The 14,070-nt window shown below is 28.8% G+C and overlaps 2 protein-coding genes across 2 annotated transcripts in view; both read right to left on the bottom strand.

Annotated features, from left to right (window-relative positions):
* The window catches only part of LOC142233358 (uncharacterized), a gene marked incomplete at its 3' end in the record, with an annotated part of 50,412 nt that extends 42,758 nt beyond the window's left edge, over positions 1–7,654 (bottom strand). Inside the window, 1 exon segment of the mRNA XM_075304255.1 lies at positions 7,547–7,654. Within this exon segment, the coding sequence (XP_075160370.1) occupies positions 7,547–7,654 (108 nt within the window).
* The window catches only part of LOC142237055 (protein alan shepard-like), a 1,108,257-nt gene that overhangs the window by 1,086,725 nt on the left and 7,462 nt on the right, over positions 1–14,070 (bottom strand). The gene's annotated exons all lie outside the window — the stretch shown is intronic.

Below are 14,070 nucleotides of genomic sequence, written 5' to 3'. Positions count from 1 at the left end.
CAATAGCAACTACTTGTGCCAAGTTTCAAGTCGATAGCTTGTTTCGTTCGGAAGTTAGCGTGATTTCAACAGACGGACGGACATGCTTAGATCGACTCAGAATTTCACCACGACCCAGAATATATAGACTTATGGAGTCTTAGAGCAATATTTCGATGTGTTACAATTGAAATGACAAAGTTAATATACTCCCCATCCTATGATGGAGGGTATAATTAATTGATCCAATTAAAAAATTAATTGGTACTATTAATTTGTGTGATTGATTTTTGTTTCCATTCAAAATTTTGTTAAATCACTTACATTTTTAATTGAATATTTTTTTAAAACTCAAATCAGATTTTAATTTGAAAAATTTTCGTGAAATTTTTTTCTGTGTATGCATAGCTAGAATGTCAATTCTACTGCCTGTGTCAATCGGAGTGATACTTTGGTATATGAGTGAAAATCGGGCGATAGATGTATATGGGAGCTATCTAAGTCTGAACCGATTTCCACAAAATTTAGTATACTTGACTCTACTGCTAATTAGACTCCTCGTGCAAAATTTGAAGCGAATCAAAGTAAAACACCCAGGATTCAGGGGCCATAATACTGGAACAACTGATTTTGACAGTATTTTATATGGCCCCAGAGAACCCCAACCCCAGAAAAGCTTAGAGGAAAATACCTCAGCTTTCGCACAAAGAAAAAAATATGTTGATATCTTTATATGCTCAAAAGTTGCAGAATTATTTCCAATCCATCACAGAATTAATTGGAAATTAAAAATATTCTTGATTAAAAAATTGATTTTTTCCACACTTCCCAATTAATTTTTTAATTGGTTAAATTAAAAATTAAATAGATTTTTGCAACAAAACTCAATATATATTTTTTTTCAATTATTTCCAAACACTAAATTATATGAACCATGCTATCTATTCAAATAAAGATTTCATGTATTTTTCCGAATTTTACCTGATGTTTCTAACATATAGCTCTTAAAAATCACATTTTATAACAGAAACGAACAGAAATTCAAGACCAGATTTGATCGATATCCAAGCTGCAGTGTTAGAAACGTTGCTCGCAAGCTGAACATATCACGAGAATGGATGCAGCACATATTCAAAAACTAGCTCGGACTAAAGCCATTGAAGTTCTAAACAGTACAAGGGCCGTCTTAACTGCCGATTGTCGCTTCTCGGTCGTGTACATCGACCGTGGAGTTAGTATATTGGAGAGTTGTACGAAGATGTCATCTGCTTTAGTTTGTATTGAATTTACTTGTACGATCATTGAAATTTATATCCGAGTTTTTTTTTTCTCAGCCGATTGAAATAGAGAAATTTACATTGAAACAATTTTAAAAATAAACTAAACCATAATAAATAAGTTGTAATAAACGTACCTTAATTTTGGCAACATTTTACACATAAATTCCCAAACCCCACAAGGAACCTCCGTTTGTAACGAGATGAGCGTATCTTTGTAAAACCGATCGGACTGATACAACGCAAGATACATACCAGTAACCACATCTATTGAAAAAAATAGAAATATTATTGTATTTAAAGCGTTTAAAGAAACATGACCCTTATACATTTTTTTTTAACAATCCTTGTACCTATCTGTTGATATTTTATAATATTTAATATAAACAGGCCTGTATTTTTCTTCAGAGTGTAGAAAGCAAACACCCATAAAAATAATTCTAGACAATGTTAAATTCCAAGGACGTGATTTGGATTATAACTATCTCACACCATTAATGCATAGATTGTATATACAATTAAAGGACATTTACTAATATACAAATATTATCAATAAACGCAAAATGTTTTCACATTGAAACAAGGATTTCTCAAAGGCATAGACAGCGATTTGGAACAGTCTTGTCAGATTAGGAGATTTTTTCCCCAAACTGGGGATTTTTTCTCGTGCACGCAGAGAAGGAATATGATCACCCAAACCATGTTCCAAGAGCAAAATGTTACTTTTTCACGGAAAACATGTTGCATGTTTGTCGAATCCATGTTCTTTTCTCGGAAATTATGTATCTGATTTCGGAAAGCATGTTATGTTTGACGAGAAAAGAATATTTTTACGTCAAAAATGCTACATGGTCGCTGTAAAAAAGTAACAGTGCTCTTGAAACATGTTTGAGGTGATCATATTCCTTCTCTGGGTGTGGTTGGGGATATTTTTTTCAATTTCGGGATCTGGGGATTTGGTTGGGGATAACTTCGTGATTTGGGGATTTTTCTGAGGATATTTTCACTTTCAATCACAATCACAGTATTAAATTTGTTGTAGAAAGAGTAGGTTAGGTTAACGTGGCTGGCTTACTTAGACTATTCAGTCCATTGTGATAAGGTTAGGTGTAAAAGTGAAGTACAATAACGCTTATGGGCTTTGGTAGAGTTTGCAAAATATTCCTCTCCAACTAAGAGATACTTCACAAACTCTCTATAGAAATAAAATTTTAACAAAATTTTCTATCAAAAAAAAAACAACAACATTTTGAAAACATTTGCTATAAAAAAAATTTCAAAATTTGTTTATAGAAATAAAATTTTTTTTTTTGCATAATTGTCTATAGAAGCAAAATTTTGACAAAAATTTTTATAGAAATACAATGTTGACAAATTTTTTGAAACTAATAAAATTTTAAGAAAATTTTCTATCGAGATAGAAATAAAATTTTGACAAAATTTCTTATAGAAATGTAATTTTGACAACATTTGCTGCTATAGAAATAAAATGTTTAATACATTTTCTATAGAAGTAAAATTTGGACAATATTTTCTATAGAAATAAAATTTTGACAAAATATTCTATAAAAATAAACATTTTTATACAATTTTCTATAGAAATTAAATTTTGACAACATTTGCTATAAAAATAAAATTTTGACACAATTTTCTATCGAAATAAAATTTTGACACAATTTTCTATAGAAGTAAAATTTTGACACAATTTTCTATAGAAGTAAAATGTTGACAAATTTTTTATGGAAATAAAATATTTGACAAAATTTTTTAAACGTATAAAATTTTGAGAACATTTTCTATAGAAATAGAATTTTGACAACAGTTGCTATAGAAATAAATTTTTGAAAACATTTTATATAGAAATAGAATTTTTACAACAGTTGCTATAGAAATAAATTTTTGACAAAATTTTCTATAGAAATAAAATTTTGACAACATATTCTATAGAAATAAAATTTTGGCAAAATTTCCTATAGACATAAAATTTTGACGAAATAATTTTTGTTTGGATTTTCTTCAATTTTGCTGAAAAAATCTCCGAAATTTTCATTGCAAAACACACATCGATTGCAACAATTGACCAGCTAACATAACAAACTTGCTGAATTCCGTACATATGAAAGAATTCGATATTGTAAAATGAAGATTTGTTTCTGGATTTTTCATGGGGAGAAATATTTCAGTTTTTTTGGGATATAATTTCGAAATTTTTGGGATCTCTCTCGAAAAAATCTGGCAACCGTGATTTGGAATAAAAAAAAAAAAACAGAACACAGTAGCGTGTAAAGCTGGGCACATATTTTATACATTTGAGTTGATAAGCCTGTTAAAATATTACCAAGCAAACTCAATATTTCTTTTATTCATTTTACTCGTTATTACAACGGTTTTGTTTTTAGACTAATGATTTGGGTATGGATTCCGAGCCAAAGAAGCGGAAAATTGAAGTACGGATACTTTTAGGGCATATTTTTAAACGCTTTTTTTGCTTTGTAGCCACGATACAAACAATCAACAAATTTAAAGATTTCTATAATTTTAAAGATTTTTTCTGAGTTGTTACAGCCAAGAAGACCTCAGTCAAACAAAATTGTCTTTCATGTTAAGACACCCATATTTAGGTCGAATGACTTAACTATAAGGACAAAACGACGTTATTGAAAACTTTATTGACTTTTGGACAAGGAAAAAACTTTGTAACAGAGAAATGCGTCTTCTATGCTAAGCAAAATGCAAAGCAAAATATTTTATTTCTATAAAAAAATTTTTCACCATTTTACTTCTATAGAAAATTGTGTCAAAACTTTTATTTCTACAGTAAATATTGTAAAAAATTAATTTCTATAGAAAATTTTATAAAAATTTTATTTCTATAGAAAATGTAGTCAACATTTTATTTCTATAGCAGCAAATGTTGTCAAAATTTAATTAGTTTAAAAAATGTTGTCAAAATTTTATTTCTATAGAAAATGTTGTCAAAATTTTATTTCTACAGAAAATTTTGTAAAATTTTATTTCTATAGAAAATTTTGCCAAAATTATATTTCTATAGAAAATTTTGTCAAAATTTTATTTCTATAGAAAAATTTTTCAAAATTTTATTTCTATAGAAAATTTTGTATAAATTTTATTTCTATAGAAAATTTTGTAAAAATTTTATTTCTATAGAAAATTTTTTAAAATTTTTATTTCTATAGAACATTTTGTCAACATTTTATTTCTATAGAAAATTTTGTCAAAATTTTATTTCAATAAAAAATTTTGTCAAAATTTTATTTCTATAGAAAATTTTGTCAGCATTGTATTTCTATAAAAAATGTTGCCAAAATTTTATTTCTACAGAAAATTTTGTCAAAATTTTATTTCTATAGAAAAATTTGTCAAAATTATATATAAATATAGAAAATTTTGTAAAATTTTTATTTCTATAGAACATTTTGTCAACATTTTATTTCTATAGAACATTTTGTCAACATTTTATTTCTATAGAACATTTTGTCAACATTTGATTTCTATAGAACATTTTGTCAACATTTTATTTCTATAGAAAATTTTGATAAAATTTTATTTTAATAAAAAATTTTGTCAAAATTTTATTTCTATAGAAAATTTTGTAAAATTTTTATTTCTATAGAAAATTTTGTCAAAATTTTATTTCTATAGAAAAATTTGTCAAAATTTTATTTCTATAGAAAATTTTTTAAAATTTTTATTTCTATAGAACATTTTGTCAACATTTTATTTCTATAGAAAATTTTGTCAAAATTTTATTTCAATAAAAAATTTTGTCAAAATTTTATTTCTATAGAAAATTTTGTCAACATTGTATTTCTATAAAAAATGTTGTCAAAATTTTATTTCTATAGAAAATGTTGTCAAAATTTTATTTCAATAAAAAAATTTGTCAAAATTTTAATTCTGTAGAAAATTTTGTAGAAATTTTATTTCTATAGAAAATTTTGTCAAAATTTTAGTTCTATAGAAAATTTTGTCAAAATTTTATTTCTATAAAAAATTTTGTCAACATTTTATTTCTATAGAAAATTTTGTCAAAATTTTATTTCTATAGAAAATTTTGCCAAAATTCTATTTCTATAGAAAATTTTGTCAAAATTTTATTTCTATAGAAAAATTTGTCAAAATTTTATTTCTATAGAAAATTTTTTAAAAATTTTATTTCTATAGAAAATTTTGTAAAATTTTTATTTCTATAGAAAATTTTGTCAAAATTTTATTTCTATAGAAAAATTTGTCAAAATTTTATTTCTATAGAATATTTTTTAAAATTTTTATTTCTATAGAACATTTTGTCAACATTTTATTTCTATAGAAAATTTTGTCAAAATTTTATTTCAATAAAAAATTTTGTCAACATTTTATTTCTATAGAAAATTTTGTCAACATTGTATTTCTATAAAAAATGTCAAAATTTTATTTCTATAGAAAATGTTGTCAAAATTTTATTTCAATAAAAAAAATTATCAAAATTTTAATTCTGTAGAAAATTTTGTAGAAATTTTATTTCTATAGAACATTTTGTCAACATTTGATTTCTATAGAACATTTTGTCAACATTTTATTTCTATAGAAAATTTTGATAAAATTTTATTTTTATAAAAAATTTTGTCAAAATTTTATTTCTATAGAAAATTTTGTCAACATTGTATTTCTATAAAAAATGTTGTCAAAATTTTATTTCTATAGAAAATGTTGTCAAAATTTTATTTCAATAAAAAAATTTATCAAAATTTTAATTCTGTAGAAAATTTTGTAGAAATTTTATTTCTATAGAACATTTTGTCAACATTTTATTTCTATAGAACATTTTGTCAACATTTTATTTCTATAGAACATTTTGTCAACATTTGATTTCTATAGAACATTTTGTCAACATTTTATTTCTATAGAAAATTTTGATAAAATTTTATTTTAATAAAAATTTTTGTCAAAATTTTATTTCTATAGAAAATTTTGTCAACATTGTATTTCTATAAAAAATGTTGTCAAAATTTTATTTCTATAGAAAATGTTGTCAAAATTTTATTTCAATAAAAAAATTTGTCAAAATTTTAATTCTGTAGAAAATTTTGTAGAAATTTTATTTCTATAGAAAATTTTGTCAAAATTTTAGTTCTATAGAAAATTTTGTCAAAATTTTATTTGTATAAAAAATTTTGTCAACATTTTATTTCTATAGAAAATTTTGTCAAAATTTTATTTCTATAGAAAATTTTGCCAAAATTCTATTTCTATAGAAAATTTTGTCAAAATTTTATTTCTATAGAAAAATTTGTCAAAATTTTATTTCTATAGAAAATTTTTTAAAAATTTTATTTCTATAGAAAATTTTGTAAAATTTTTATTTCTATAGAAAATTTTGTCAAAATTTTATTTCTATAGAAAAATTTGTCAAAATTTTATTTCTATAGAAAATTTTTTAAAATTTTTATTTCTATAGAACATTTTGTCAACATTTTATTTCTATAGAAAATTTTGTCAAAATTTTATTTCAATAAAAAATTTTGTCAAAATTTTATTTCTATAGAAAATTTTGTCAACATTGTATTTCTATAAAAAATGTTGTCAAAATTTTATTTCTATAGAAAATGTTGTCAAAATTTTAATTCTGTAGAAAATTTTGTAGAAATTTTATTTCTATAGAAAATTTTGTCAAAATTTTAGTTCTATAGAAAATTTTGTCAAAATTTTATTTCTATAAAAAATTTTGTCAACATTTTATTTCTATAGAAAATTTTGTCAAAATTTTATTTCTATAGAAAATTTTGTCAACATTTTATTTATATAGAAAATTTTGTCAACATTTTATTTCTACAGAAAATGTTGTCAAAATTTTATTTCTATAGAAAATTTTAGAACTGAGTGGTTAAGTATAAAAAGTGATCTATTTAGAAAAAGTGATAAAAAATCATTTAATTTGTATTTTCTTACGAAAAAATGTACTGCTTTGTATGCCACCTTTTAAAATGATTGTGCCACCATTTATTGCAAGTGACTCTTTTTGTGCCACTTTTTTCTGTTATGTGATCGTTCTAGACCAGGAAATTGTGCGTATGGGACAGTCTACGTCTTCTTCAGATCACACTTTTCAATGTAGGGCTTAAGACTTCAATTTTTCGGATATATCATTCGCCTGCAACTTGAAGTATTCAATCTACTTACTCTCGTATTTCTATTTTCACCCTAGACCATAATTTCTTTGACACACCAAATTACTTTCGAAGTTAATGAAAATATGTAGGAAATACAAATCATATCACCCATCAACAAACAAACTTAAAAGTAGGTGTAAAGTATTCCCTGATAACCACAACTCCACCTTCACAATGTTCTGCTTCAGTACGATAAGTAGCCAAGCTACATTGTTGGAACTTCTTCATTTGTTTGTGAATGTGGAAGTTTTAATTATACCCCTAAATTATTATTAATTACAAAGAGTTGGCAATATGCCAACCATCTTTTATATTTGTTTTGTGGAGGTGGGTGCCCTAGCAGAAGATGGAGGCAAAGCAGCAGCAGGACTGGGAGGAAATTGTTATACAAATGACTATCTTGTGTAACGTTTATTTCCGTTTTCCACTTTGGCACTGCATTCGGGGGGAGATATAATAGAGGGCGCGTAGGAAGTCATATCTTCCCATTGGCTCGGGTAAGAATCCAATAAGTTACTGGTGCTGCTTCGCTTAAGCTACCTACCATGGGACTTAAATTTTTGTAATATTACATTAAAGGAAGTTTTCATTAAAAACCCCGGCACTTGTATTCTACACCGCCACATGTCTTCGTAAATATCATCATTGCCTACTACTGAGCCATCTACTACCAGCTCTTCTTATGAATAAAGTTGAAGGTAATGGCAAGAAATATGAATTCTTTGATAGATTCAATTGAAAAGTTTTATCCGAATAAAAAAGACCACAAGGTCTGCAATGTTTTACTCAGATTAAAAAAATAACAAAACTCTTATAGCGAAAATACTCAATACTAAGTGTCTTGAGATACCAGATGGGAGACAAAGGTTAGGATGAGTTTTTTTGTAATCTCTGAAGAAGAAGATATTAAGTATGGAATAACAATTTTTCGAAGATTTTTTAGAATAAAAAAAAACTTTTTTAGATAAATACGAATAAGGAAAGTCGGACGATGCCAACTATATTATATGCAGCACCATACCACAGCAAAAAATAACTCATTCTGTTCAGGATGGCACTAGGGCTTCCAGATGATGTTTGCCGAAAACTGGGACTTTGCGCCGTACTTTACGAAGGATGCGGCTTCTTTAGAATAAAGACATGTTTTGGCGAGCTACAGTGACGTCTAACCGGACGCTACCACCGTTAGGTTTAATTTTATCAAATCTCTGTGAAAAATATAGATTTATGGGTAAAATTAGACACCATAATATAGGAAATTTTGTTTATTATTCTATTCTAAAGCATACAGGCACAAAACGGTCACTCTTAATATATGAATTTAAATAAGTATATACGGCCGTAAGTTCGGCCAGGCCGAATCTTAGGTACGCTCCACCATGGATTGCGTAGAAACTTCTACGAAAGACTGTCATCCACAATCGAATGAATTGGGTTGTGGTATCTTAAAACTTCTTAAAATCGTTTTCTAAATTGTTAGTTAGTCCATACGTGATATATATTAGACAAAAACGGTATGTATAGGTCAGTCTACAAATAATTACGAATCGATATGGACTTTTGCACGGTACGTATAGAGCCAGAATTGAAATATGGGGGTCGCTTATATGTGGGCTATATACAATTATGAACTTGATATGGACCAATTTTTATGTGATTGGGGATCGATTTATCTGAGGGCTATATATATAACTATAGACCGATATGGACCTAGTTAGACATGGTTGTTAACGGCCATATACGAGCACAATGTACTAAATTTCAACTGACTCGGATGAAATTTGCTTCTCTTAGAGGCTCCGTAAGCCAAATCTGGGGATTGGTTTATATGGGGGCTGTATATATTTATGGACCGATGTGGACCAATTTTTGCATGGTTGTTAGAGATCATATGCTGACACCATGTACCAAATTTCAACCGGATCGAATGAAATTTGCTTCTCTTAGAGGCTCCGCAAGCCAAATCTGGGGATCGGTTTATATGGGGGCTATAGATAATTACGGACCGATTTGGACCAAGTTTTGCATGGTTGTTAGAGACCATATACCAACACCATGAACCCAATTTCAGCCGGATCGGATGAAATTTGCTTCTCTTAGAGCAGAGCTTCCCAACCCAATTTGCTTCGCGCCCCCCAAATATGTATCAATTTCGTTGCGCCCTCCAACCTAAAACAAATTTTGTTTACCCAAACAGAAAGAAATATTAACAAAAGCAAAAATATTAATGAATAATAATATAAAATTTTTTCAATTAGTGGAAAATTTGGCAATTGCACGCAAAAAAATAATTCTTTCCTCCCAAACGAAATTTTAGACAAACAAAGTTCGTTTCTCATTTGCTTTTCGCTGTAAGGAAGTGTATTTGGGAGAAAGTATATACTTTTTGTGATAAACGTTTATATTTTTCCAGGATGTAAAAACAATTTCATAAGGACAAACTCAAAAAAAAAAACATTGTTTTCTTGCTAATTACATTTTCCCTCACATCCACGATGTTTTTTAGTTTTAACGCCTTTTCCTGTAATACCAACAAGGTAGAAGAAATTATACGATTTTATAAATTTTTAAACTTTTTTTTACCTTTCGCATGGACGGAGAATCGAACCGCGGACCATGCATTTTGTAAGCCAACACACTAACCACTGAGCTATGTACCTGTTATGGTCATCAATAGATAAATATCCATAAAAGTTATATTTATATAGCATAGCTTGCGGCGCCCACGAACCGAATAAACGAAGTTTATTTAACAGAAACAAACATTTAGTTTGGCACCGTGGTGCAATGGTTGCTACGTCCGACTTGCATGCCATGGGTCGTGGGTTCGATCCCTGCTTCGACCAAAGTTTTTTTTTTTTTGTTTTTTTTTACATATATTCCAGATATGTTCGGAAGATTCAGAAAAAATGTTCAACATTACATTGTAGTATATAAAATTTTTAACTGTAAAATGTGTCTTATTAAAGACCTAAAGTCAGAAAAGAACAGTGTTTGATATAAACGAAATGGACTGTGTTGTTGTTTCAAAAATAACTTTTTTTATTGAAAAAATAAAGATTTTGTAACAAACGAATTTTTTTGGTGATAAAAGTTTAAAATTTTCGAAGCAATTCAAAAAACTAACAAAAGAAAAACGTTTTTCGGTACACGTTTTCCAAACGTTTTTTTCTTTGCGTGTGTTCCTTTCATTTGGTACTACTAGATTTTTAATATTTGGTACTATTACTGATAAAGTACGCCTTAAATCAGTTTCAACATGAAGGCAAGACAGATATTTTGACTTTATGTCTAAAAGTGACGAAAATGGTTTCAACATTTTTAAAATGTATGAATACAAAAGTAGGTACTGGTTCTGATATTTTAGCAAGAAATTTAGCTGTTGCAAATAAAGTGAACGACTAATAATGGAAAACCTACAACAAATTATAGAAATGCATGTAACTTTTATTGTTCTCTGACTGTGGTTATAAATGAACATTTCGAAATGTACGAATGGTATGCATTTTTGTAGTATATTATTGATGTTTTGTAGAACTTAACAATTAGTGTTGTTTTAACGAATTTAATGATACAAAACCTGCTCAACCAAAAATGACGCTGCGCCCCCCATTTGGGAAGCTAAATCGGGGGATCGGTTTATATGGGGGCTATATATAATTATGGACCGATGTGGACCAATTTTTGCATGGTTGTTGGAGACCATATACTAACACCATGTACAAAATTTCAGCCGGATCGGATGAAATTTGCTTCTCTTAGAGGATCTGCAAGCCAAATTTGGGGGTCCGTTTATATGGGGGCTATACGTAAATGTGGACCGATATGGTCCATTTGCAATACCATCCGACCTACATCAATAACAACTATTTGTGCCAAGTTTCGGACGGACATGCTCAGATCGACTCAGAATTTCACCACGACCCGGAATATACATATTTTATGAGGTCTTAGAGCAATATTTCGATGTGTTACAAACGGAATGACTAAGTTAATATACCCCCATCCCCCATGTAACAAAACATATGAAATTCAGTCCACACATCTAACCGGATTATTCAAAAAGCGTATTATTAGTATTATTATGTCGCATATCCTTTAGCAGATATTACAGCTTCTAGTCTCTTTGGTATTGAAGACACAAAATTTTTGCAAGTTTGAGGATCAATATTGATCCACGCTTCCAATGTAGATGATTTGAGCTCCTGGACATTGGAATGCCTCTTTTGGTAAATATTTCGTCCAATTTCGTGCCAAACGTATTGGATAATATTGAGATTGTGTACAATAATAAATTATCTCTATTTTTCACATATACGAGGGCGGTTCGGAAACTTCTTAGCCTATCAATGAAAGAGAATAGTTAGTTTTTCAAAAATATTTTTATTTTTCAATATAATCGCCTGAAACTTCAATACACTTAGTCCAACGCTTCTAGCAATTCTATCCCTTGATTAAAATAGTTTTCCTCAAGGTCTTCAAAATAGTGGTTTACAACTGTAATTGCATCTTCATTTGAGGTAAAACGCTTACCAGCTAGGATTTTTTTTTTAGATTTGGGAACAAGTAAAAGTCACTGGGAGCTAAATCAGGAGAATAAGGTGGGTGGTCAAGCAACTCGTACTTTAATTCATTGATTTTAGCCATTGTTAAAACACTCTTGTGCGCTGGTGCGTTGCCCTGATGAAAAATTATTTTTTGTGTTGTAAGCCAGGACGTTTTTCTCGAATTTGTACATCTAATTGATCCAAAAGGTTGCAATAGTACTCTGAATGTATTGTTTTACCCTTTTGCAGATAGTCAATCAATAAAATACCTTTGAAGTCCCAAAAAACCGTTGCCATAACCTTACCAGCCGATTGGATTGTTTATGACTTCTTTGGCGCACATCCTCCAGCTTCAGTCCATTGTTTGGATTGTTCTTTTGTCTCTGGAGTATAGTGGTGGATCCATGATCTCATCAACAGTTATGAAACGACGCTTATAATCCATTTTATTTCGCTTAAAACGATCCAAACAAGCTTGAGAAATGTTCATTCATGTGCGTTTTTGATCGACTGTTAACAAATGCGGCACCCATCTTGCAGAAAGCTTTTTTATCTGTAGTTCTTCATGCAAAATTAAATGGAATCGATCATTTGAGATGCCCATGATATAAGCAATTTCATACACTTTTATTCGTCGATCATTTAATACCATATGATGCACTTTGGCTACAATTTCTGTTGTTGTTGCTGTTTTTGGACGTCCACTACGTGGTTCATCTTCAATGCTTGTACGACCACGTTTAAGTTCAGCAACCCAATTTTTTACTGTTGCATATGAAGGAGCACTTTCACCTAACACATTCACCATATCATTATGAATTTCTTGTCCCGAAAAACCTTTTTTAGGTAAATATTTAATGACAGCACGCATTTCAAGTTTTTCCATTGTAAAAAAAATTGCGGATCCGTCATTTTTGAACACCTGTTTCTATATGAAGGAGTTTTTCTTGTTTCTGTTTATACCGCGCTTTTTATGCTAGGCTAAGAAGTTTCCGAACTGCACTCGTATATATATATATATATATATATATATATATATATATATATATATATATATATATATATATATATATATATATATATATATATATATATATATATATATATATATATATATATATATATATATATATATATATATATATATATATATATATATATATATATATATATATATATATATATATATATATATATATATATATATATATATATATATATATATATATATATATATATATATATATATATATATATATATATATATATATATATATATATATATATATATAAAGGGTGATTCTTTTGAGGTTAGGATTTTCATGCATTAGTATTTGACAGATCACGTGGGATTTCAGACATGGTGTCAAAGAGAAAGATGCTCAGTATGCTTTGACATTTCATCATGAATAGACTTACTAACGAGCCACAACGTCGAATTTTCAGTGAATGGGCCCTAGAAAAGTTGGCAGAAAATCCTCTTTTTTATCGACAAATTTTGTTCAGCGATGAGGCTCATTTCTGGTTGAATGGCTACGTAAATAAGCAAAATTGCCGCATTTGGAGTGAAGAGCAACCAGAAGCCGTTCAAGAACTGCCCATGCATCCCGAAAAATGCACTGTTTGGTGTGGTTTGTACGCTGGTGGAATCATTGGACCGTATTTTTTCAAAGATGCTGTTGGACGCAACGTTACGGTGAATGGCGATCGCTATCGTTCGATGCTAACAAACTTTTTGTTGCCAAAAATGGAAGAACTGAACTTGGTTGACATGTGGTTTCAACAAGATGGCGCTACATGCCACACAGCTCGCGATTCTATGGCCATTTTGAGGGAAAACTTCGGAGAACAATTCATCTCAAGAAATGGACCGGTAAGTTGGCCACCAAGATCATGCGATTTGACGCCTTTAGACTATTTTTTGTGGGGCTACGTCAAGTCTAAAGTCTACAGAAATAAGCCAGCAACTATTCCAGCTTTGGAAGACAACATTTCCGAAGAAATTCGGGCTATTCCGGCCGAAATGCTCGAAAAAGTTGCCCAAAATTGGACTTTCCGAATGGACCACCTAAGACGCAGCCGCGGTCAACATTTAAA

The sequence above is a fragment of the Haematobia irritans genome, chromosome 4, assembly GCF_050003625.1.
Source record: "Haematobia irritans isolate KBUSLIRL chromosome 4, ASM5000362v1, whole genome shotgun sequence".
In the NCBI taxonomy this organism is placed as follows: domain Eukaryota; kingdom Metazoa; phylum Arthropoda; class Insecta; order Diptera; family Muscidae; genus Haematobia; species Haematobia irritans.
Note: the sequence above shows the minus strand (reverse complement) of the source record. Positions and strands in the feature narration are given on the sequence as shown.